The following is a 22229-nucleotide window of genomic DNA, read 5'->3' as shown; positions in this document are numbered from 1 at the left end:
TTGTGCAATGTGTGTTTGAGTGAGTGAACCCTTATCATCATTTAAGATAATACATTGAGTGCAAATGTGAATATGATGAATATCTTGGCTTTAAAAAGCCTCATTATTGGATTTAAAGTTCAGATTGGCTTAAAGCAGGTTGGCTGTCTGTTCTGGATTTCATCTCAACTAATTCAAATGTAATCAAGTGTGGTTGAGGGTCAAAGCCTCTGCCATGTTGAGGTGTCCTTAAGCAAGGCACTACAAACCCATGAAACTCTGGGGGTGCTGTTTCATATCGATGCTTAGCTATAGTAAAATATTAATCATATTACATTGTCAGAAAACTTAATTTACTGAAAATCCAATTACGTAGATGCAATTAACCTATTAAGTGTGTCATTATAAACATGACTTCAAAGTCCTGAATACCAGTTTACTTGTTATATCTTTCACTTATTTATAGCCATCTGCAGACGTGGTCATGTAAATGCAATGTACATTTGCACATCATTTTGTGGAAGTCGCATGATTGATCCCTTTTGTAGATGTAAAATATAATTATATGTTAACACTAAACTTTATTACCATTGTGGTTTAATAATTGTATACCTCACAATATTTTGGATAACGTGTGCATGCGTTTGAATAACGACATGCTTCTCAGCATGAGTCTATTGGAAGTCTTAAGTGACATAGCATCACAACCACTTTATTTAAGAATGATAGGGCCAGCTTTTACAGGACATCAACAAATAAAATCAACAAATAAAATATCAGTTATCCTCCAGATTGAAGGACAGGGGGGCGGAGACCATTTGAGAGCAAAGTGTCTCTATGTTCTACCTCCATCTAGTGGTGAGCCGACATAGGAGGAAGCAAAGGTTGCAACAAACCCATCAATACACATTTTAGGTTTATTATGACACTAAGCCCCAATATTTAAAGTTGGGCTGGGGGTAAAGGAATTGCTTCATTACTTTAAAAACAAAAAACAAGTTCAGCAGGATGTCAATTTCAATCATTTTTACTGGCGAAAATGTCAAACACACAAAGTCATGTTTTCACCATTTCATCTTAACAGTATCTAATTAAGGAAGTACTTTGAGTTCATCTACAATTTAACACATTTTTCGGTTCAATTCATATTATTAATGTCTTTGTTCTTTTTTCAAGTCTCCTTGTTTTTTTTAAACATATGTTACTTTAACCATATGCCCTGGGATTGTTATGTTCTCTTTGTTCCATTGTCTCTTTTCTGTTTTGACATAATTGTAAGTGTGTCTACAATAAAGACATACAAAAATAAAAAGTGTCTTTATATTTGGAGGCAATTTGGCAAGCACAGCAACCAGGAAGTAAAATATTCAAATGATTCATCTGTTGCAGAGATTGATGTTGAAAGAAAGAGAAACACAAATATTTAACCAGCTGCTTTCCCTTCAAAATGAATGCTTTTTTTCCATTATAAGGAATGATCTTTTTGAACGTTTCAAACATTCATAATGAGTGAGTCATTCACATCTCTTTTCGTCTAACTCCCATATGTCATCATGTTAACAATAGTAGTAATTATTCTGAGTCTCTGTGTTTGGCCGGCAGAATATTTTCAACAAATGTTATTTGTGTTCACGTTTGTGTATTATGCATGCTTATGTGAGCATCTGTATGTGCAGTACATGACTGTGTCTTTGTGTGTGGGTTGCTGTGTACAAGCAGGCCTCTGTGTCCCACTGTGAGCCTGAATAGAGAACATTTTTTTCCTCTGCGCCACTGTTCCCTCCTCCTCTCCTGCTTTTTATCATCCGATCCTCTGATCCCCTTTCTTTTCCTCTCATCACACCATCATGGTTGTTATGTAATGATGGGAAAATAGATACACTGCTTGTCTGGCTGATTCGGCCAACAACAGCAAATCATTATTAAAAAAAATCTGCTTTTCTGTGTGCAGCCAGAGTTTTAAAAGCAAGCAGAATTTTGTACTTTGTCCTTAGACTTTGATGCCTGTTGTTGTAGAGTCAGGATGACCACCACTGATCTAACAAAGCAAACAGCTAGAATACCCAGTTTGTTAATGACAAACAGACCAGGAATGACTTTTTTATTGTGTGTCAAATGACTCTTCTTAGAAAAAAGCTTTGAGTGAGTGAGAACAGAAAATTAAAAAGCGTGATGAAACTGATTAAAAGCTTATTCCGGGCAATTGCAATGTGGGTTGCAAGGAAATGTATTTGGTGTTTTAGTGCATAGACAAGAAACATAACTAGAACATATATAAAAAACTGAATAAAAATATACAAAAAGTACAATTGGAAAATGTAAATATGTACAATTGTTGAAGGAAGGAAAATGAAAGGAAGAATTTGCAAGGAGTTGTTCGACGGGATGTACAGGTTCACAGTTGCCTATTAGAAATAAAAATAATATGCAATTTACAGGAAATATCCAATTAATGCATTATAAAAGACGGGTTGACAAACAAAAAGGGATATTTATTCATACAGGAATCTCCCTGAAGACAAATTAAGATATTTCAGACTTATATCCTAACTTATAAACTGGAGAACGTGGCCGCGGAAAGACCAAGAGTGTCTGCAATACAATCTCAATGTAGACCATATGCCCAATTCTTGTTAGTGCCTGTGTTTGTCTCCAAGTTGGCAGTCAGCTGTATCACACATATCAATGACTGACAGGATACATAATTCATGAGAGAGATAAAAACAAACGGGACAAGCTGATGTCTCATAGGACTTGAAATACCCACCAACTAAGTGCTACATGTTATACTGTAGAACTATAAAGTAACATATTGTGTGCGAAGTAAAAAATTGGTAAATGCTAGACTTTTCTCTCAAAAAAACATAATAAAACATTATCTTTTGATCTATTTAGGTGCCCAGTAAAAGACTAGATTAGGATATTAATATGCAAAACTCTAATATGAACCACTTTCTCCAAATGTTTTAACAATCTACAGATCAACACTATTTTTTTGGTATTATCACCATCACTGTCATAGTCAACTGTATGAAACATCCACAAAACCACCCTGCGCACATACAAGGATTCCAGTTATTCTCATCATGATCAGTTAATCTACATAAGAGATAATGAGGACAGTATGAAATGGGAAACCATTAAGGTGTGGTGTCTAGTGATCCCCAAGGCTAGGTTACAGAACTCAAATGGCTGGATTTTTGCCCACCAATATCACCAAATAGTTTGAAATATTATTAAGATCAAAGTTTACAAATAGGTGTTTGATTCAATAATTAATCATAATGGAACATTATCAACAAAACATTTCTAATTTATCCTGTTTTGACACCTAATGATGTTATGCTTTTTATTAAACATACATAAGTCGTATAAAATAAACATTTTAAACATCATGTATAGTTCACATTATGCACTAAGTAGTTTGACCATAACTGGCCAATCAACGTGCATTGTTATTGGACAATGAAGGATTATTTGAATTATTTGAAGTATTAAAGTAACGTGTTATGGCAGGAAAGTTAAATCTGGTATATTCATTTTAATGTCACCTTATATATATTCATGTGTGTTAAATTTGAAGGGACAAAGTATATTTTCCCTCCCCAATATATTGAGGTGAAGTCTTTGTGTTTAGAGAGGGATGCAAGCAGGGGACATCCTAATTTGGGGATAGCTCCAAAACTCTGGAATGTTTCCCTCATAAAAGAAGCGGGTGCGTTACACATGCTTAGGGCAAATGTGTGTGTTTTCATTGCAGTAAATATATGTGCTGCATGATTACTGTTCAACTATACCTCTGTTTTTATTCTTTCATGTGCGGGTACTAAATGGCTACAAACATTGTGGAGAAATTAGCTTAAACATGTTTTATTACTCTATATGAAATGGAAGCAGCTTTTATGATAGGGACGAGAGAGCTGGGGGAGGCGACATTCTTCCTAAGATTTTCAGCATGTCAATTATCAGGGAAATCTACTTGTTTTAAATAGATGTGTGTGGTTAGTTACTTTGTATTAATAATAACAGTATGTGTAAAGGAAGCTGGAAATATACAATGTGAAACCTTTTATTTGAAGTAAAGATGTGAACAATAGCTCAAACAAATGGAAGGGCTGTAGGACAAATGAGTGTGTTCTCTATATTAGGCCTGTGTGAAGTTTGACTATTTGAAAAGCATCTCTAATACTGCTTAAGAGCATAGGTAATGTGTTCTTCGTTATTATTGATTTGAAAGTGATTTACATGTATTACGTATATTTAGCCAACTATAACAACTATATCTTAAAACATACTTTTAACTTGTGTGTGGTAACCTGAAGGGGGGAAGATGGACTCAGGGACAAAGGGCCATAAAAGGGGATGTGTGTGTGCGGGCTGCAAGATGTGAAATAAGATCAGGTTCGTAACAGACACCAAAAGGTGTTTTCGTCAAACTAAAAGAGACTTTTGGTTTCCGGGTTTCTTCTGCTGTGTCGCACTGATTGGGGGCGACAGGCCATGTGTTGGTCTCTCCCAATAAGATGACCTCTGGGGGAAAGCACGCACACACCTCCTCCTGTGTTTTAGTATGAAAGCCTGTGTTTTCCTTTGGTTCGCGCTCTTGTTTTTGACCGGCCGTTCCTGAGACCTGTCTCACACGTGGTAGAACCTGAGCCCGGAGTACTCTGCAGAGTGCTTCGTGATTCCTTTGTATTTGTATTGTTACCTTGTATCATTAAAACAAGATTATTGTTTCACTTGCATTCTGGTGTTTCTTAATCCCTTCCTTTTTACGAATTTACCCAGATTATCAAACGACACGCGGAGACGAGGTTGGTTTTAAACATCCTCCAAATCTCCAACAGCAAGGGTTTCCTGCCTTAAACTTCGGCCCATTCCCAAACCGCCCCCTACACCCTACCCCTACACCCTACCCCTCCGTTTGCGCGTTCACGCGGAGGGTCCGCCATATACACAAGTTATTGAGCCGTTTCCGCTCTACATCCTGAACTCCTCCCTTCGATGCAATGCACTTCCGTTTTGGCGGACTGGGTTTGTTTTGCTAGCTAGCTCCGTTGTGCCGACAAAGCACTGATATCGCAGAGACAAAGAGGATATAACAATTACAACATGAAGAAAAGTGGTTCGGGAACTACGTGTGCGGTAGTTGGTTGCAATCACTCGAGAAAGCACCTGAACGAGTGGTTAGATAGAGAGTGCTACGACCACAAACCAGCACCCAGCACCCAGCCATGTTGTTCATTAAATACAGATAAACACAACAAATACTGCATGCATTGTATTTTTTAATATTATATATGAATATTTTCATACTGATGTAATTGTGTGGGCTGCTTTTATATTTTAATTTGTAATACCTGTTAGGATTAAACATGTGATCTTTCTTGTTGAAGCCATTTCTTTAGTTTCCTCTAAACAATTAATTAATTCAGTGTTATTTATGTACAGTATGAGCTTAATATGAATGATGAACTGTGTTAAAAGAAATTGTAGCACTCTAAGGAACATATGAAATGCAATAATGCAATAACAGTGCAATAATGAAATTAAATTACATCAAACTTTATTTTCACTCAAACAGTACAGGCACATATGATATATTGCACAGCATAAAGAGATCATGTAAATTGTGCATTATGTAAACAACAGACAACTGTTGGCAACTGTATTGCCATGGATTGAACGAAGTAGGAGCAAATTTTGCTGTACGTTATGCTGGGCCACGTCGTCATGTTATCCTCCCAGTTTTGCACTGAATTCGGGTGGGGGAGAGTAACGCCATCTCCAGTCAAAGAAGTAGAATCGTGTTCCCAAGCTAGCATCACTGTTAGCATCGAAATCGCTGTGTTTACACCAGTGCCCGTCTGACTGTTTACACCGGTTTACACCGACAGACGCTGTGCAAAAGACTTCCGGCGGAAATGAAGTGCATTTGTGTAGGGTTATGGCGCTACCCGTGGTTTGTCGCGTAAACTTGTCTATTAAGGGCTGTTCCAACCCAACGAGTGCGGAGCGGTGTGGAGGGGGAGTGGGTTGTCAAGCCCTCAAACAGCGAGTCTGCAGCGGTGCTGACTTGAGACCAGTCTCTACCTGACCGGAGTCACGCTGTGTGTTTCAGGAAACAAGCTGTTAACAAGTAGTTCCAGCAAAAATCCACTGATTAACTACGATGATAATAACCTCATGATAGCCTCATATGTTTTAACTTAGGATCATACGTGTTTAGTCTAGAAAAAGGTAAATGTGTGCATTTTATTATAAAGTTGTGTATATTTACAGACTGTTGCAAAAACTAAGAAGCTTATAAACATCAGGTTTAAAACTAAAAGAGCTTTACAAAAAAACACAATGAAAGATGTTTGGAGTTTTATTTTAGTTATTAATTTAAATTTTTTATTCCAAGAGATGCTGATTTGAATCCGTTGTTACATACAGTTACGGCATTTCCTGTTTCTGCCCTAGAGAGGGGAGGCCGTCCCAAAGCTTGCTGCTGTATTTACTAGTGATGGCAGTTTGACACTGAAGCTTCGAACGGAGCTTCAACCCTGGACTTCCTATTCCATAGAAGCAGTGCTTCGAAGCTTGCTTCAAATCACGTGACATGTGACGTCCGAAGCAGCAACTGCTTCAAATCACGTGACATGTGACGTCCGAACCAGCAACTGCTTCATTTCCTGAATGAATCAACTCACTGGTTCGCCGTCCAATCAGGTGATTCAATGCACTGCCTCGTCTCGATTCTGACAGGTGACAGGTTGAAACAGTTTCACATTTGAGCGCTTCAACACTTTATAACCACTCTAAACAATGCGCAATGTGTGGGTTGTTGTCGTAGTTTGCATTGTTGCTGTTGAGTTGTTGTTGGCATTGTATTTGAATTGGATCATTATAGAGTAAGCCAGGAAGATAAATAGGTCGTTCTGGCTCGTGAAACACTTCGAAATGTGGAGAAGTTGTGAACAAAAAGACAATGAGTAATGTAAAAACACTTCGATGGTCTAAGGCAGCCAACCCCAATTAGCGGCCCGCGGGCCAGATCCGGCCCGCGAGAGGCAATAGCATGGCCCGCGCTGATCTACTGGCATTCACTTGTTATAACATAAAAACATAAAATAAAATGTCCGCGGTTTCGCTTTATTTTGACCTCCGTCGACACTCGTAAACCTGACCCATGACCTTATCGCGTGCATATGCAAGACGTGCTTCGCGCGCTTGACTTACTCGTCACCACCTGGAATAGCGGCAAACACATATAAACAATAGCTCGCCAGCTAGCCGCCTGTCATCCCAACCCAGCGATTGACCAACATGACACTAACGGGCCGTGGATAACTCAAACCCAGGATGGAATTCGCAAAGAAGAGGAAGGTAGACCAGGAGAACCGTCAGTTCAAAACTGACTGGACTGAGAAGTATTGTTTTTTTTTACCGGACCACGTCAATGCTAAACCGACTTGTTTGATTTGCATGCAGAATGTAGCTGTAATCAAATCAGACAACCTGAAGCGGCACTTCACCTCTATTCATGCTGCCAGTTTTAATGCTAACTATCCAGAGAAATCCGACCAGCGCACACAAAAGATAGCAGGTTTGCTTGCATCATACAAGCACTCTGTTTCCACAATGTCGAAAACAACATCGGCACAAGAGAGCGCAACAGCTGCCTCATTGCACGTCTCTTGGACGCTTGCTAGAGCCAAGAAGCCGTTTGCTGATGCTGAGTTAATTAAACGGTGTGCGATAGACATGGCTCATGAAGTTTTAAATCATGATGAAAAACAACAAAAAAAGGTTGTAGAGCTATTAAAGCAGGTGCCGCTGTCGGCTAACACGGCAACCAGAAGAGTAGAGGTTTTAGCGGAGGAGTGTTTTTCCAGTCTACTCATGGATTTGAAGAAAACAGAGGCTATATCCTTAGCCATAGACTCCTCCTGTGACCGAACCGACATGGAACAGCTGTCTGTGTTCGTACGATTTTTTGATGGGAAGATATTCCGGGAAGAGCTGCTGTGTTTGCTTACTCTGCCCGGGCACACAACCGGGGAAATAATCTTCCACGAGCTGACACAGTTCTTCGAAAAGAATGGTTTGAATGTGAGTCAAATCGTCTCTGTTGTAACCGACGGGGCTCCGTCGATGGTTGGAAAGCACAAAGGCTTGGTAAGCAGGCTTTCCGCCGTTAACCCGGCGCTTCTGACATTTCACTGCATCATTCACAAATCAGTGTTGTGCGCAAAACTGTGTGGAAAAATGAAAGAAACGATGGATACTGTGACGAGACTGGTTAACTTTGTGCGTGAGAGCTCTAGTCTGCAGCATCGCCTTTTTAGATCGTTGCTAGAGGAAATGTCCTCTGAACACAAGGATCTCTTACTACACAACGATGTTCGCTGGCTGAGCAAGGGCCGTGTGTTGGAGAGGGTGTGCGACCTGCGTGATGAACTGGTGTCGTTCTTATCAAGCCTGCAGGGCCAAAAAGCCCATGAGTTTTTGAGCTTTTTAACTGACACCAAGGTGATAGCAGATGTTCATTTTTTGTGTGACATCATGTCTCATCTAAATCACCTTAACCTGCAGCTGCAAGGCAAGAACCACACTGTTGCTGAGATGTACGAGGCGGTTGAAGCTTTTCGGTCAAAGCTGCACCCTTTGGAGAGAGATATTCATGGGAGGAAGCTGCACTTTCCACGTCTGCGTGAGCACCGCGAGAAGAATGAAATGCCGGAAGATCCAGTAATGAAGGATTTTGTGTCAAAACTGGCAGAAAACTTCAAGGAGCGATTTGAAAGCTCCCCTAAAATCTCACGTGACATCCTCCTCTTCCTCAGACAGCCGTTCTCTGTGTCAGCAGACGGGCAGTGGACTGGAGAGGCCAAAAGGCTGGTGCCTTCCATAGAAGAGGGAGCTCTTCAGATGGAGGTCTTAGAGATGGGAAGCTCTGAGTTGCTGAAAGCTCAACACAAGGATGCACCAGTGTGTGACTTTTGGATCAACATGGTTCCCCAAACTCGTTTCAAAAACACCAGAGCTATTGCTATGTTCCTACTCACAATGTTCCCCTCAACATACATCTGTGAATCAGGATTTTCTTCAATGAATGCTATCAAAAGCCAGGACAGGAACAGACTCTCCAGTGCACATCTTGGACAGTGCCTCAGGATTGCCACAACAGAATACAAGCCCAACATCAGACAGGTTGCCTCATCCCGCCGCTCTCACTTCTCTCACTGATTGGTGAGTGAACAACATCAATTTATTTTTGCAATTTGTCAATTCTATTGTGGTATAATAATTATTAAGACAAAAATAACCATTTTATAGTTATATTTTATATGTACATTCATTTCCTAAATAAAATGCTACGCAGCGTAATTAAAAACAAATTATTAATATGATAGATAAAAAACCTTGGATAATGCAGGGCTTTTAACAACAGCCCACAAACTGGTTAAATTGAATACAACATTAAAATAATATATTAAAAATAAAGTTAAAAAAAAACAATGCTATTTGTTATTTACAGCCTGATATTATTTGGTACACATATTTAAAAATGTTAAAACTGATAATGTGGTGAATTTGGTACGACATTATAAAAGTAACTAACTGAAACTCTCTCTCTGTCTTCCTGTCTTTCCCAGTGTGTGTGTGTGTGTGTGTGTGTGTGTGTGTGTGTGTGTGTGTGTGTGTGTGTGTGTGTGTGTGTGTGTGTGTGTGTGTGTGTGTGTGTGTGTGTGTGTGTGTGTGTGTGTGTGTGTGTGTGTGTGTGTGTGTGTGTGTGTGTGTGTGTGTGTGTGTGTGTGTGTGTGTGTGTGTGTGTGTGTGTGTGTGTGTGTGTGTGTGTGTGTGTTACAGTGTTTGCTGAATTGGATGTGGACCTGTCTGACTATTTGATCAGAGTTCACTCTGTTGTTTTTTATTTTTGTTTTATTGTTATGCCCCATCAGACCACAGCAAAATCATTTGTATTTGTTAAAGCATTTATTTATTATTATTGTTAATAAATGTTTGATTTCGGTCTCATTTTGTTTCAAGGATGCATTTTTCCTTTACTCTCAACACAGGGTTTGTTTAATTACTACTGCCACTACTACAACAATTATAATAGAGGTAACATCTGCACATAGTGTAAAACAACTTTTAGTGACACATAGCATTTTGGCCCTTAGCTTGTCATGCTTGAAAAAAATTGGCCGTTTGCTAAATATAATTGGGGAACCCTGGTCTAAGGAATTGATAGCCCAGTGGATAGAGCCGGCGGCTAGGATGCGGCGATATCCTCCGCGCAGCTGGTTCAAAGCTCGCAATACTTCAACTTTTAATTTTAATAACTGATAAAAGGCCCTCTCCGCCCAAATAAATGTCAAGCACTCTCGAGTCTCTTCTCAATAACCCAATACACACTATTATCAATCTTTAATTGCAAATAGAACATGATATTCAGTCTTAGTGTGTGTGTGTGTATCGAATATTTTTCAAGGCAAAGATGCGTTAAACCCATTGCAGCCTTGCACTTCGCCAGGAGAAGTCGCTGTAACTGAAGCTTCGAGAAATGAACCTATTTCCGACACAATTGTCCAAGTGGTTCGACGCTTCATTCAAAGCTTCATTTTGCCATCACTAGTATTTACTCCCTCCATCTGACAGGAGGGAGCCTCGTTGAGTTGCGAGTGTGGCTATAGACGGAGTTCACTCCGTCACGGAGGGGTAGGGTCGAGGGAGTGGTTTGGGATTGGGCCTTCTTATTATACATCCATGCCTTAAACCTGATTGGCTACGGCAGGTCTGGCATTTATCGAACCACGCCCCCCTGTGTCAGGCACTTCCGCCTCTGTGTCAAGGCTTCACTAAATTCTTGCTCACATCCCTGGACTTGTCAAAACATTCACTCTGCGCACACAGGTAAGAAGACAGACATTTTGCTGCTCTGGCTTTGTTCTCCTGTTGTTTTTCTAGGCCATACTTTTTGCATTTTGTGTATAAGAAAGGTTGCTACGTGCTAGCCACCTTATTTTATTTTAGCCCGCCCGCTAACGTTAATGTTAGCTGTCAAAAAGCTTCCTGACGTCCTGTCAGAGTTGGAGCTGTCAGCTCGGTGTGTGTTGTTATTGAGAAGCAACACCCCCTATACCTGTTTAATTACCGTATTCTCGCTTAAAACTGTTAGCTGAGGTTAATAAAGTTCAGAGTTGTCAAGCTAAGACAACTGCTAGACTCTAAGTGCTAATGTTAGCAAGCAAACACTTCACGGTAGCGTAGCATAAGTGATGGGTTCTCCTCGGCACTTCTGTAGCCAGTCCCACGTTGTTGCAATGGTAATGTGGATTATAATTAAAAACACAAAGGATGACAGTTGAGTGAAATATGGATTTGTAACTGCTGTTAGTCATCGGGCTCTTCCTAAATGTATTAGGAAGCTGTGCTAGTTAAGTTACGTAGTATGATAGTCGTGCGTCAGATCTGCCCAAGGTGAAATGTACGTGGAGACGAATAAAGCTATAATAAAGAAAGAAGAACAGTGTGTGAAACATTGTGTGAGAAAGATTAGTATAAGGGTCACCATCAGCTCTTATCTCTGGCAAGGCGTAGGTTGAATTCTTCTCCTATCAGGCTAACCGCCTCAGCAAACATTGGGAATGTTCCTCTGCCTGTTTTTCTTCCCACTCCCTCCATGAACATCCAACTCACATGAGACACTAGACAAACTAGGTATACATGTCAGTGTACTACAGGTCATTGACACAAGCCTCACACAGCAGGCTGTTTGTGAGACACAACCCTCAGAGGCATACATTGTTTGCTGCATCAAATGTCTTGTGATGGGAATGATGCCGGGAAAGATTACATTTATTGTCCCAGAGGTATATTTGTTTTCATAGCCAGTACAGAGAAACATCTGAATATAGTAACTAACATACAGTGCTTACACTTGACACTGGTTCTGGTATGTTCAGATGCATACCAGCATCCGGTTGTTTAGTATACTCAAATATTTTGTCTACCATTTGGGAACCTTGTGTTACAATAACTGACTGAAATGCAGACACAGTGTTTGTAGTGGCTGAGGAAATGATACTGAAATATTGTGACACTTAAAGGAATAGGCAGTTACTTTTTCTGATTTATCAAGAGAAGATAAATAATCAAACAATATGTTGAGTGTGCTATGCTTGAAAAGTTATGTTTTGCATGATTAAAACTATTTTATAAGTAACATCAATTAGAATTCCAATAAGATTCAAAGATCTAATTATGTTTTTAAATGTTTTCCTGTCCTGAAGAAATCACACTTTTCAAAGAGAATTGGAACTTAACAACATGATCCTGAAGGCAGACACCTGCTGAATGTATTGCTACATTACACAAGACTCCAGGCCGTTCTCTGAGGAATAACGGCTGTTGTCATATTGTTTTTCGTCTCCCTCCCAAAGGTGTCTTAATTACCTCCTTAACTAGTTGCTATGGTGATGGGCTCCATTTGTAAGTGGAGCATCACAGTTTACGCAAAACAGAAGAGAGAGAGAGGGAAAGAAGAGAAAAGAGATGTGTTGTTAGCTAATGTATTGGGGTGCTATTTAAATGTTAATTACTTGAATACCTTTTTATAAATGATGCAACATGCATTTTGTGTGCTACGGTTACATTTTAAAGAACAGGAAAGACTTGTGTCCTAAAACCAAAATGTCAGCACAGTTGAGAAGAATAATGCAGTGATTGCAAGACTAAAATGCACCAAAGCAGATGTTACACCAGTGGAACCGTTTAACTTTGATGGCACGGTAGTTGTAGTTTTTAGATGTTATCTTTGTTCCTGGTTCTTAAAGGAAGAGTGGGATGTTAAGCTACAATGTGTCACTATAATTGAATACAAAAGGCACTAACAATATTGGGCTTCCTTTTGTTTCCGTGCCTCTTATATCTACCATGTGTTGCCGCATGGGGTTCTGGCAAAGTTGTAGCTTACCTTAGTCAAGGCAACCATCCTGGCAACAGGGAAACAGTACTGTATGTATCATTTATGAGAGAGCAGGGTAACGGCTAGCCAATCAGGAGACTGTCTCATACACAGCATTGTATTGTTTTGTTGTGCGTGTTTTCTGACTCACGGTCATTGTGAGTGCATGCTGGTAATCAGGGACAAACACCCTGCTACAGAGACACCATTGCATCAGCAATCTTTTATATAGTAAAGTCATTTCCCAAAAATATTTGACACATTTTGTATGTTTATATATATATATATATATATATATATATATATATATAGTGGGGCAAAAAAGTATTTAGTCAGCCACCAATTGTGCAAGTTCTCCCACTTAAAAAGATGAGAGAGGCCTGTAATTTTCATCCTATGTATACCTCAACTATGAGAGACAAAATGAGAAGAAAAAAAAACCAGAAAATCACATTTTCTTGTTTTTAAAGAATTTATTTGCAAATTATGGTAGAAAATAAGTATTTGGTCAATAACAAAAGTTCATCTCAATAATTTGTTATATACCCTTTGTTGGCAATGACAGAGGTCAAACGTTTTCTGTAAGTCTTCACAAGGTTTTCACACACTGTTGCTGGTATTTTGGCCCATTCCTCCATGCAGAACTCCTCTAGAGCAGTGATGTTTTGGGGCTGTCGCTGGGCAACACGGACTTTCAACTCCCTCTAAAGATTTTCTATGGGTTTGAGATCTGGAGACTGGCTAGGCCACTCCAGGACCTTGAAATGCTTCTTACGAAGCCACTCCTTCGTTGCCCGGGCGGTGTGTTTGGGATCATTGTCATGCTGAAAGACCCAGCCACGTTTCATCTTCAATGCCCTTGCTGATGGAAGGAGGTTGTCACTCAAAATCTCACGATACATGGCCCCATTCATTCTTTCCTTTATACGGATAAGTCGTCCTGGTCCCTTTGCAGAAAAACAGCCCCAAAGCATGATGTTTCCACCCCCATGTTTCACAGTAGGTATGGTGTTCTTTGGATGCAACTCAGCATTCTTTCTCCTCCAAACACGTCTAGTTGAGTTTTTACCAAAAAGTTCTATTTTGGTTTCATCTGACCATATGACATTCTCCCAATCCTCTTCTGGATCATCTAAATGCTCTCTAGCAAACTTCAGACGGGCCTGGACATGTACTGGCTTAAGCAGGGGGACACGTCTGGCACTGCAGGATGTGAGTAGTGTGTTACTGATGGTAGCCTTTGTTACTTTGGTCCCAGCTCTCTGCAGGTCATTGACTAGGTCCCCCCGTGTGGTTCTGGGATTTTTGCCCACTGTTCTTGTGATCATTTTGACCCCACGGGGTGAGATCTTGCGTGGAGCCCCAGATCGAGGGAGATTATCAGTGGTCTTGTATGTCTTCCATTTTCTAATAATTGCTCCCACAGTTGATTTCTTCACACCAAGCTGCTTACCTATTGCAGATTCAGTCTTCCCAGCCTGGTGCAGGTCTACAATTTTGTTTCTGCTGTCCTTTGACAGCTCTTTGGTCTTGGCCATAGTGGAGTTTGGAGTGTGACTGTTTGAGGTTGTGGACAGGTGTCTTTTATACTGATAACGAGTTCAAACAGGTGCCATTAATACAGTTAACAAGTGGAGGACAGAGGAGGCTCTTAAAGAAGAAGTTACAGGTCTGTGAGAGCCAGAAATCTTATTTGTTTGTAGGTGACCAAATACTTATTTTCCACCATAATTTGCAAATAAATTCTTTAAAAATCAGACAATGTGATTTTCTGGATTTCTTTCTTCTCATTTTGTCTCTCATAGTTGAGGTATACCTAGGATGAAAATTACAGGCCTCTCTCATCTTTTTAAGTGGGAGAACTTGCACAATTGGTGGCTTTCTAAATTACTTTTTTGCCCCACTGTATATATATACTGTATATATCCTTTATTTAACCAGTCTCATTGAGATTAAAATCTCTTTTCAAGAGCGACCTGGCCAAGAAGGAAACATGAACAATGTTACAACAAATGAACACAAAACAATACATGCAGACGTTTCATTTCATTATTTTTCACTGCATGATGTAAATTGCATAGAATGCAACAAGTGTGACTTTGGGCGTTTGATTTTTTTTCTTCTTGTTCATTCGTTATTTAGAAAGTTTAGGCGCAGCTCGGTAAAAAGGCTGCAAAGTATTTTGTTGTTTGCAAAAGTTACACGGCTGCAGAAAAAGACTAAAAGTCTATAAACACAATTTGCTAGATATAAAGCCTGTACCTCTTCAGAGTCTGGAAATGATTTATTAAGAGGTGCTAAAGCATTCAACATGTTAAATCCAAAAATATATTATAAATCCATCCCTACTTTCTCATCATCTGTGATAAACAGGACCACCAGAACAACAAGATACCACAGCAAAAGTCTAGCTAAACCAGATCATCCAGTTCCACGCTAACAAAGAATGTTGATCACAACTTGCGTTAAATTCATTCAGTCAGGAGGAGTGTCGCTTTGTTAGCATTGAAGGGTGGACCCATAGGAGAAAGATGCTGAGCAGGATTTCTATCTTTAAACCTGTGTGAAAGTAAGACTCATCCTAGCAGGTTTTACTGTGCTGACTCACATTTCTGCATTTCTGTGTGTGAGAGACTGTGTGTGAGAGACTGTGTGCTCAGCATCCTGCTCCGAAGGAGACAGTGTTTTGTTCCTAGAGGGATTACACTGTGATCGAGCAGGAGGAACATGAAGAGGTCAAACTCTTCACCTCAGTCTGAAGCAGAGACACTAAGTATCTCTGCACAGGGATTACTGCTAGTTCTCCAGTAAAACAGAGGTAATGGAGATACCCTTACAAACATACTTTAGGCTTGAATCTTGAGCTATTATTTAAATGTTCTTAGGGCTGAGCAATATATTGAACATGTATTGATATTGTGATATGACACGCGATATCGTCTTGCATTGCATAAGCTATCTTTTCTTGGTTTTAACGGCTGCAATATGAGTCAATAATTCCACATCACTGTCGATGATTTACCAAAAATATAATTGTGTTAATATTTACTGAAAGTGTCAATGATTAACTTTGTTTTAAGGGATACCTGTGGACTATTCTTATTATCTTAGTGCCTTTATGGCATTTATCTTAATTATGTATTTTCTGGCTAATATTTATTTTTCTTATCTTTATAGGCCATAAATATTTCTTTTGTTTTCATGGCACAGTACTTAAATCCTTGAAGTCATTACTTTTCTTTCTACTTTGAATTTACTTTTTTCATTTCTTCAGCAGTTCTGGTTGCATTAATACCCAAATCCATCTAAATGTAAAAACAAATGACTTCTTGGGCTGATCATCAAAGGCTCCAGCCCCTCTCTTACTGTCTTTAGGGGACTAACCCTCCAGAACCAGAGATGTAAGGGGGGGAATGATAGGATAAGAGATTTTCTTCCCACTTAACAATCTTCAACTTGTGTTAAGAAATGCAGCCTGCTTCTTATTCGTTTTTTAGTCTCCTCACACTTCCTAATTTCATGTTCCCAGCTGCACCAGCGTGTGCTTTAAGCTGATTCGGTACAGCATATTAATGCTGCTGTATGTTTCCCATTCTGCTGAGCAGCCGTTAATGTAGCCAGCGATGCAAGTCCTCCCTCTGCAGCCCGGGACACATCGTGTTGACGTTAGCACTTCAAATGTGCCCCTGTCAGTGGATATACTCCAAGGTTACTCTTGTCATTGAGGTCAAATGATTTCCTGCGGTCGTACTCTAGTAATAAAAAGTTGTTTGTGGTTATTGACGCTTGATCTCTTTCGTGTTAATGGTCTTGTGATTCAGTTGTACCTTCCTAAGGGAGCATTGATGCATCATGATATACAGTACAGTAGTAGAGGATGTTTTAAAGAAGCAGCTCATAAAGAATAAGACATACAGACATAGCTGTGATACAGTGTGGACGTTTTTGGTTTCCTTCCTTTTTAGGGGTTGTTTCCTTGTTGTTTGGGTGGGAAAATGTTTGTAATCATGGACACAACCTGACAGAATTTGTACCGAAACTCCAACAGTGTTGTAGTGTGGGAAAGTTCTGAAAGGCTGCTGGCCACGATAAGAACTGAAAAACAAAGGCAAAAGAAAGAAATGTATCTATCTTAGCATCTACATGGGAGATTGTAATCACTTTCACAAAACAACTGCATTAGAACAAAATGTTTAGTGAGTTAAGAGCACCTCTAAAAAACGATTTTATTACAATAGAATTTAGTCAAAGGTTGTGTGTCTGACCTGTGGTATGTATTTCACGGTCTGCAGTGCTGAGGTGTGTCCCCTATTGAGGTAGGTGTGTGTGAAAAGAAATAAAGAGGTGTGTGTGCTGTATCATTGCTAAGCGCTGAGCTCTGTTTCGCTTGGCAACAGCTCTCGTCTCCATTTCTTTCTCCCAGTCTGTCTTGGTCCTCTCTTTTTGTCTCTACAGCTTTGGATGTTTTGTCAGCCCTCGGAGGACGGACGTTGCTAAGCTAATAACTTTACAGACGACTTATGAATGAAACGGTCACATCGGTAGGTTTGTCTTTAGGGCTTGGAATGAAGGTTGTTTGCCTGTTTAAAATGTAACAGCGTGGTTGCTAAATTAACAAGCATTGGTATCACATGAAAAGGCAGCATGAAATGGTGATGCCCAGGGGGTCAGTAGAATTTGGTAGATTATATGTAATTCAATTAGTTTGACATCCAGTAACTAGTTAACAGTATTATTGTAAATACTGTCTTTGTTGAATATGATTGGAAACTTTTTCTAAATATTTGGACGTTAGAATTTTGAAATCAGGGGGTCTTCCAACCCTCTGTTTCATGTGGTTGTCTTTCTTTTCTTTTTTATTTGATGGGTTGATCCCTAAGATCATGTGTGATCATTTTAAGACCCAATGAGGTTTAGAGTCTGTTTGCAATTGTGATTGGGCAACATAGTTTTAAGCAACAATACTTTTGGAAATCATTCTCTTTAAAAAACATTTTGTTTTATTCACTGTCTTATATGAACTTGATATTTCTGGTAAAACCAGCAAAGATGAACTTTCTTAACTTGGTCAGGTTGTAGTCAGCAGTTTGTTTTGGCGCAAAATGGGTTTTGATTCTATCTGAATGTTTTAATTCTAAGAAGTGTTTCCTCTACAGAAATAAGATGAATTGAAGTGAAGATCTTAGCCAAGCCACGCTCTGTACGGGTTCTTAGATTCAGTTTCTTTTGTTGGTTTTTACACATCTGAGAAAGGTCAAGTTCAGTCTGAGGGTTGTCATACGCTTTCTTAAGTGTGGCCGCATAATGAAGAGGAATTTTCTGTCTGCTTCTGAAGGTTGTGAACTAAGAGTCTGGAGTTTGAGTCGGTGTTGTTGACTGCAGGGACTTAGGACATTGTCTGCATCCTGATGCTTCCTGTTGCCTAATAGAAAATAAGATTTGTGTGGTGACTCCCAGGCGTGTTTTTGGCTCATAACTGGAAGCAGTGTGTTATGAGATGAATGTGTAAGATATCTGTCATACAGTCGGATCAATCACAGCTGGATCAATTCCGTCTAAAATAATCTGTGAATTGTAGTTAGTAAGTAGCGCTTTACAACCAAGGACAAATAAAGTCAATTCTGTGCATTTTGATGCAATGATAATTACTACATAATTTACAACAGCCCCAGATCACCATAGCCTGTAACCCAGTCCCATCTCAGGGTGGAGTTTAACTGGGGAAAGGCAGCTGGACAGATGTTCATCCTGCCTGTTTTAGCTTTCAAACAATGATAAGAAAGGTTCAATAAAGCCTCATTATTCTTGGGTTGAATGGATGATACAGTTCATCACCTATACGATTGTATACTGTATGCGTGATAAGAAAATAATAAGCTCATGCAAATCACATGTTTAGCCATGTTTGCTTTATCTGCAGTACAAGTACAAGAAGGCACTTGCCATGTCAGATGCTATGTTTTTAATTTTTTTTGACATTTATAAAGACCGTAAGAAGATTTTCAAGGTTTCCAGTATGGACTTCACACACATATGATTGCTCTTCTTGGGTCTTTTAAATACCTTACCCTGATATGATACAACGTTGTTAATGTCAAACTCTCCACAGAATAACTGCATAATGTTTGGAGCAGAAAATTAGGCACTTTTTTCCTGTTAATAAGTGGTGAATAATTGTTGCATGGAAATCTGGTTGTCTGGATATTCTTGTAATGTTTGCAGTTCATGGGAAGAACACAGAGTACTGAAGCTCTGATGAAGTATGTGCGATAAGGGTTATCACTATTGTAGGCTTGGTCATGTTTTGGTACATAATCTGGCCACTTCGAAGCAGGAAGTATTGGGAAAGTCGCTTTGTATCCTCGTACTAGGGAGATACATTTGAGACACTCCAATTGACTTTTTTCCACCAATCTGGAGTGAAGATACCCCGCTGCCCTGCATTATGGGATTATGAGACCATAGGAGTAACACATTTTATTATGTAAATGTTTTGTCTTATTTTAAAACATCATTTTAGATTAAATGGAGCCAATCAATTACAACACATAGATTAAAGTTTGGACGTTAAATTAGCTGTTCGAACAGTTATACCAAACATGTAATTCATGCTGTCCACCTTATCCATCGTGGATTCTGAGGCCAAAGTTCAATTGTGTGCTGAAGGCGTAACCTACTGAGTCACAGGCAGAGGTAGAAAACCCTGCCACTGTGTCGAAAAGTTGAAGGAAGAAGAAGGAAAATTGAGTACAGGCACTATTTTCCCCAAGATTCAGCGTTTCACCTTCAAAAAGGACTACCTCATTTCACCGCAGGTACGTCAAGAGTTTGTTGAAGAATCCAGAAACAGCATAGATGATTAATTATAAAGATATTTATAGGTGTAAAAGGCCTTCAAGTGATCTTATCTAAATTACATTACATTAAATTAGGAACAATGAACAGTTTTTCAATGAACAGTTTTTCCATGGCTGTGTATCATTTCTTGCTTATAGTTTGAAACCAACAAGAGCTGAAATGTACAGATCAATATTGATGATTGGTCTTGACTAGAGTTGGAGGAACCAAAAGACAGTACAACTAAAGATAAAGAAAGGAATATCGCTCAACAATAATCAGTAACATTTCCATTAAAACTAAAATGTTTCCTTGGTTACATCCTCTAGTTCCCCTTTGACATTCTGTCATCCTCTTTATAGGGTTGCAAACGTATTCATGCAAACATATTTAAAGCACAATACTCTAAAATGTAAACATTAACTTTGGAAATTCAGAAGCTGTAATGAGAAAGGACACTATTGTAACTTGTTCAGCAGACCTAATATAACAACTATTGCAGGTCGATAAGTGTTGAAACCTAGTTTGGTAGGGAAACATAAATGCCCTTTTTTTTATTTGCCATTGTGTGAAAAATGAATAAATGAAGTTATGTCATGATGAGAGAACTGCAGTTCAAACCTTTTTTTGCTATTGTAATATTATATATTTTTTAATTATTATATTTACCTTTTTAGGGGAAGAAGAACATAACTTTACTGCTCACTGTGCTAACTTGTGATGCTTGACACGTTTGCGATATTCATGTTCAAACACAAAATGATTTAACTGTAATGTGAGAAGAGGCCCCTGCAGTGTGACTGTAAAGCTTACTAATAATAATAATGGGTCCAAGTGTAAGTCAACATTTGTAATATTTGCTAATCGGGCTGTGTCATTATGATGGTTTTCTTGCATTGCTGACATCATGGGGGTCAAAGGGGTGATTGAAACAAACGGTTCAATTGGCTTCATCATGGATTGTTTCTATGAAACTGTGAAGCTTATAAGTGGACAGAAATACGAAACAATGAGTAAGCAATATTAATTATTAGTTTTTATAAAGCAGAACAATGGAGCATTTCCTTTCCAATAGCTATTTTGGTTACTGACCAGTGAAGCATCACTAAACCCTGTTTAATGAGTTGAGGGATTCAAATGGAATATGTTGCCACCTTTACTGACTTTCATCCTGTCACCTTTACTCGTTGACATTCAACAGGTAAAGAATGATTTCTGAGTTTAGCTCTATGACGTACATTGTTAAGGCCAGTTCAATCAATGGCTGAAACTCCAAGAGGATAGATACAAACCTCTTAAACAGGATGTCTAAAGACAAAGGTCAAAAGCAGACATTGAAGAATAAAAAGTGCTGGTCCAAGCTGTTATCAACTTGTTATTAAAACAACTTGTTATCGCATTTCTTGCTTAATAGTCATTTTAGACTGGACATTACTTCCCTGATTTCCATGTTAAGTGTGATTATGCTGTTTGGAACTGTTTTTAAATATGAACTTGAGTTTAAAATGTAGATCCGAGCCAATGTACCCAACAGAAGGTAACAAAGGCCCTGAATGCCTGTGACGGTGATGTCCCAATTATGTAAATACTGTTCCAGAAAACTCTCTGTTTGCACTCAGTGGGCCATGATGGACCAAACTCTCAGCCTGACTAAGCTGCTTTTGATCTTGTAGCCTGGATAGATGAAAATGACCCTTTATCGTCATCTGAAAAAGTACAGTCAAATATAACTCAGGATAATGGGGCTTGTGACGGCAATTTCTTTCGTTTCAATTGAACCAAACCTCATTTTGATATAAGCAGATTATTTGTCTAGCTCTGAAACGCAGTATTGTTGCTCGGACATGGACCAATCCAGAATAATATTCTCTGTGGGTTGTCATCAGGCTTAGTTCTGCAGGACGATTACAGAGTTGTATGAACAATTCCAGTTTAGCTTTGACAATATGTTTTTCACATTGCTGCTTCATAGACATACTTGGTTTCTGCAAAAACATGTTTTTCTCTTATTAGTCAGGCTAGTCTTTGAAGGAAGCGACTCTCTGTTTACCCAGACTGAAGGCCTATATTGTTTTTCTGTCTCTACAGATCCTGCTTCTCTCGACAACGCTAAAGAAACCCAACCTGAGCTCAGAAGTCAGCTGTCGACGTCTCTGAATCAAGCCGCAGATTTGCTCCAATTGAGCCCCTGGATATTGAGCGAACATCGTGCTGTTGCCGTGCTGACAGGCCAGAGGGACATTGATCGCCAGGTGTCCCTCCAGAGGAACTCTGAGGGGTCGCCACGGAAAGGAACATGTTCTAGAAGTCGTACGTCTGTCCTAATCCACTGGTCGGCTTTGACTCTAGAAGATGAACAATGAGGATGAGTTCTACGACGCCGTCACAGGTAGGAGTGTATCCAAATCTGGTTTCTAATGGATAAAGTTGTTTTGTAGATCTTTCTGAAATAAAA

At 39.3% G+C, this 22229-nt stretch overlaps 1 protein-coding gene across 5 annotated transcripts in view; it reads left to right on the top strand.

Annotated features, from left to right (window-relative positions):
• The window catches only part of LOC307035603 (oxysterol-binding protein-related protein 2-like), a 49684-nt gene that overhangs the window by 5210 nt on the left and 22245 nt on the right, over positions 1 to 22229 (top strand). For 2 of the 5 annotated variants that reach the window (XM_079675154.1, XM_079675150.1), the window contains exons 1-2: positions 10762 to 10884; positions 21863 to 22163. In XM_079675154.1, the coding sequence (XP_079531280.1) occupies positions 22127 to 22163 (37 nt within the window). In that variant the 5' untranslated portion in view covers positions 10762 to 10884; positions 21863 to 22126. Of the gene's footprint in view, positions 1 to 10761; positions 10885 to 17407; positions 17479 to 19618; positions 19753 to 21862; positions 22164 to 22229 lie in introns of those variants that run through there. The other 3 variants (XM_079675152.1, XM_079675151.1, XM_079675153.1) reach the window with 3 other exon arrangements.

Source organism: Notothenia rossii (genome assembly GCF_949606895.1).
Source record: "Notothenia rossii genome assembly, chromosome: 4".
NCBI classification, from domain to species: Eukaryota; Metazoa; Chordata; class Actinopteri; order Perciformes; family Nototheniidae; genus Notothenia; species Notothenia rossii.
Note: the sequence above shows the minus strand (reverse complement) of the source record. Positions and strands in the feature narration are given on the sequence as shown.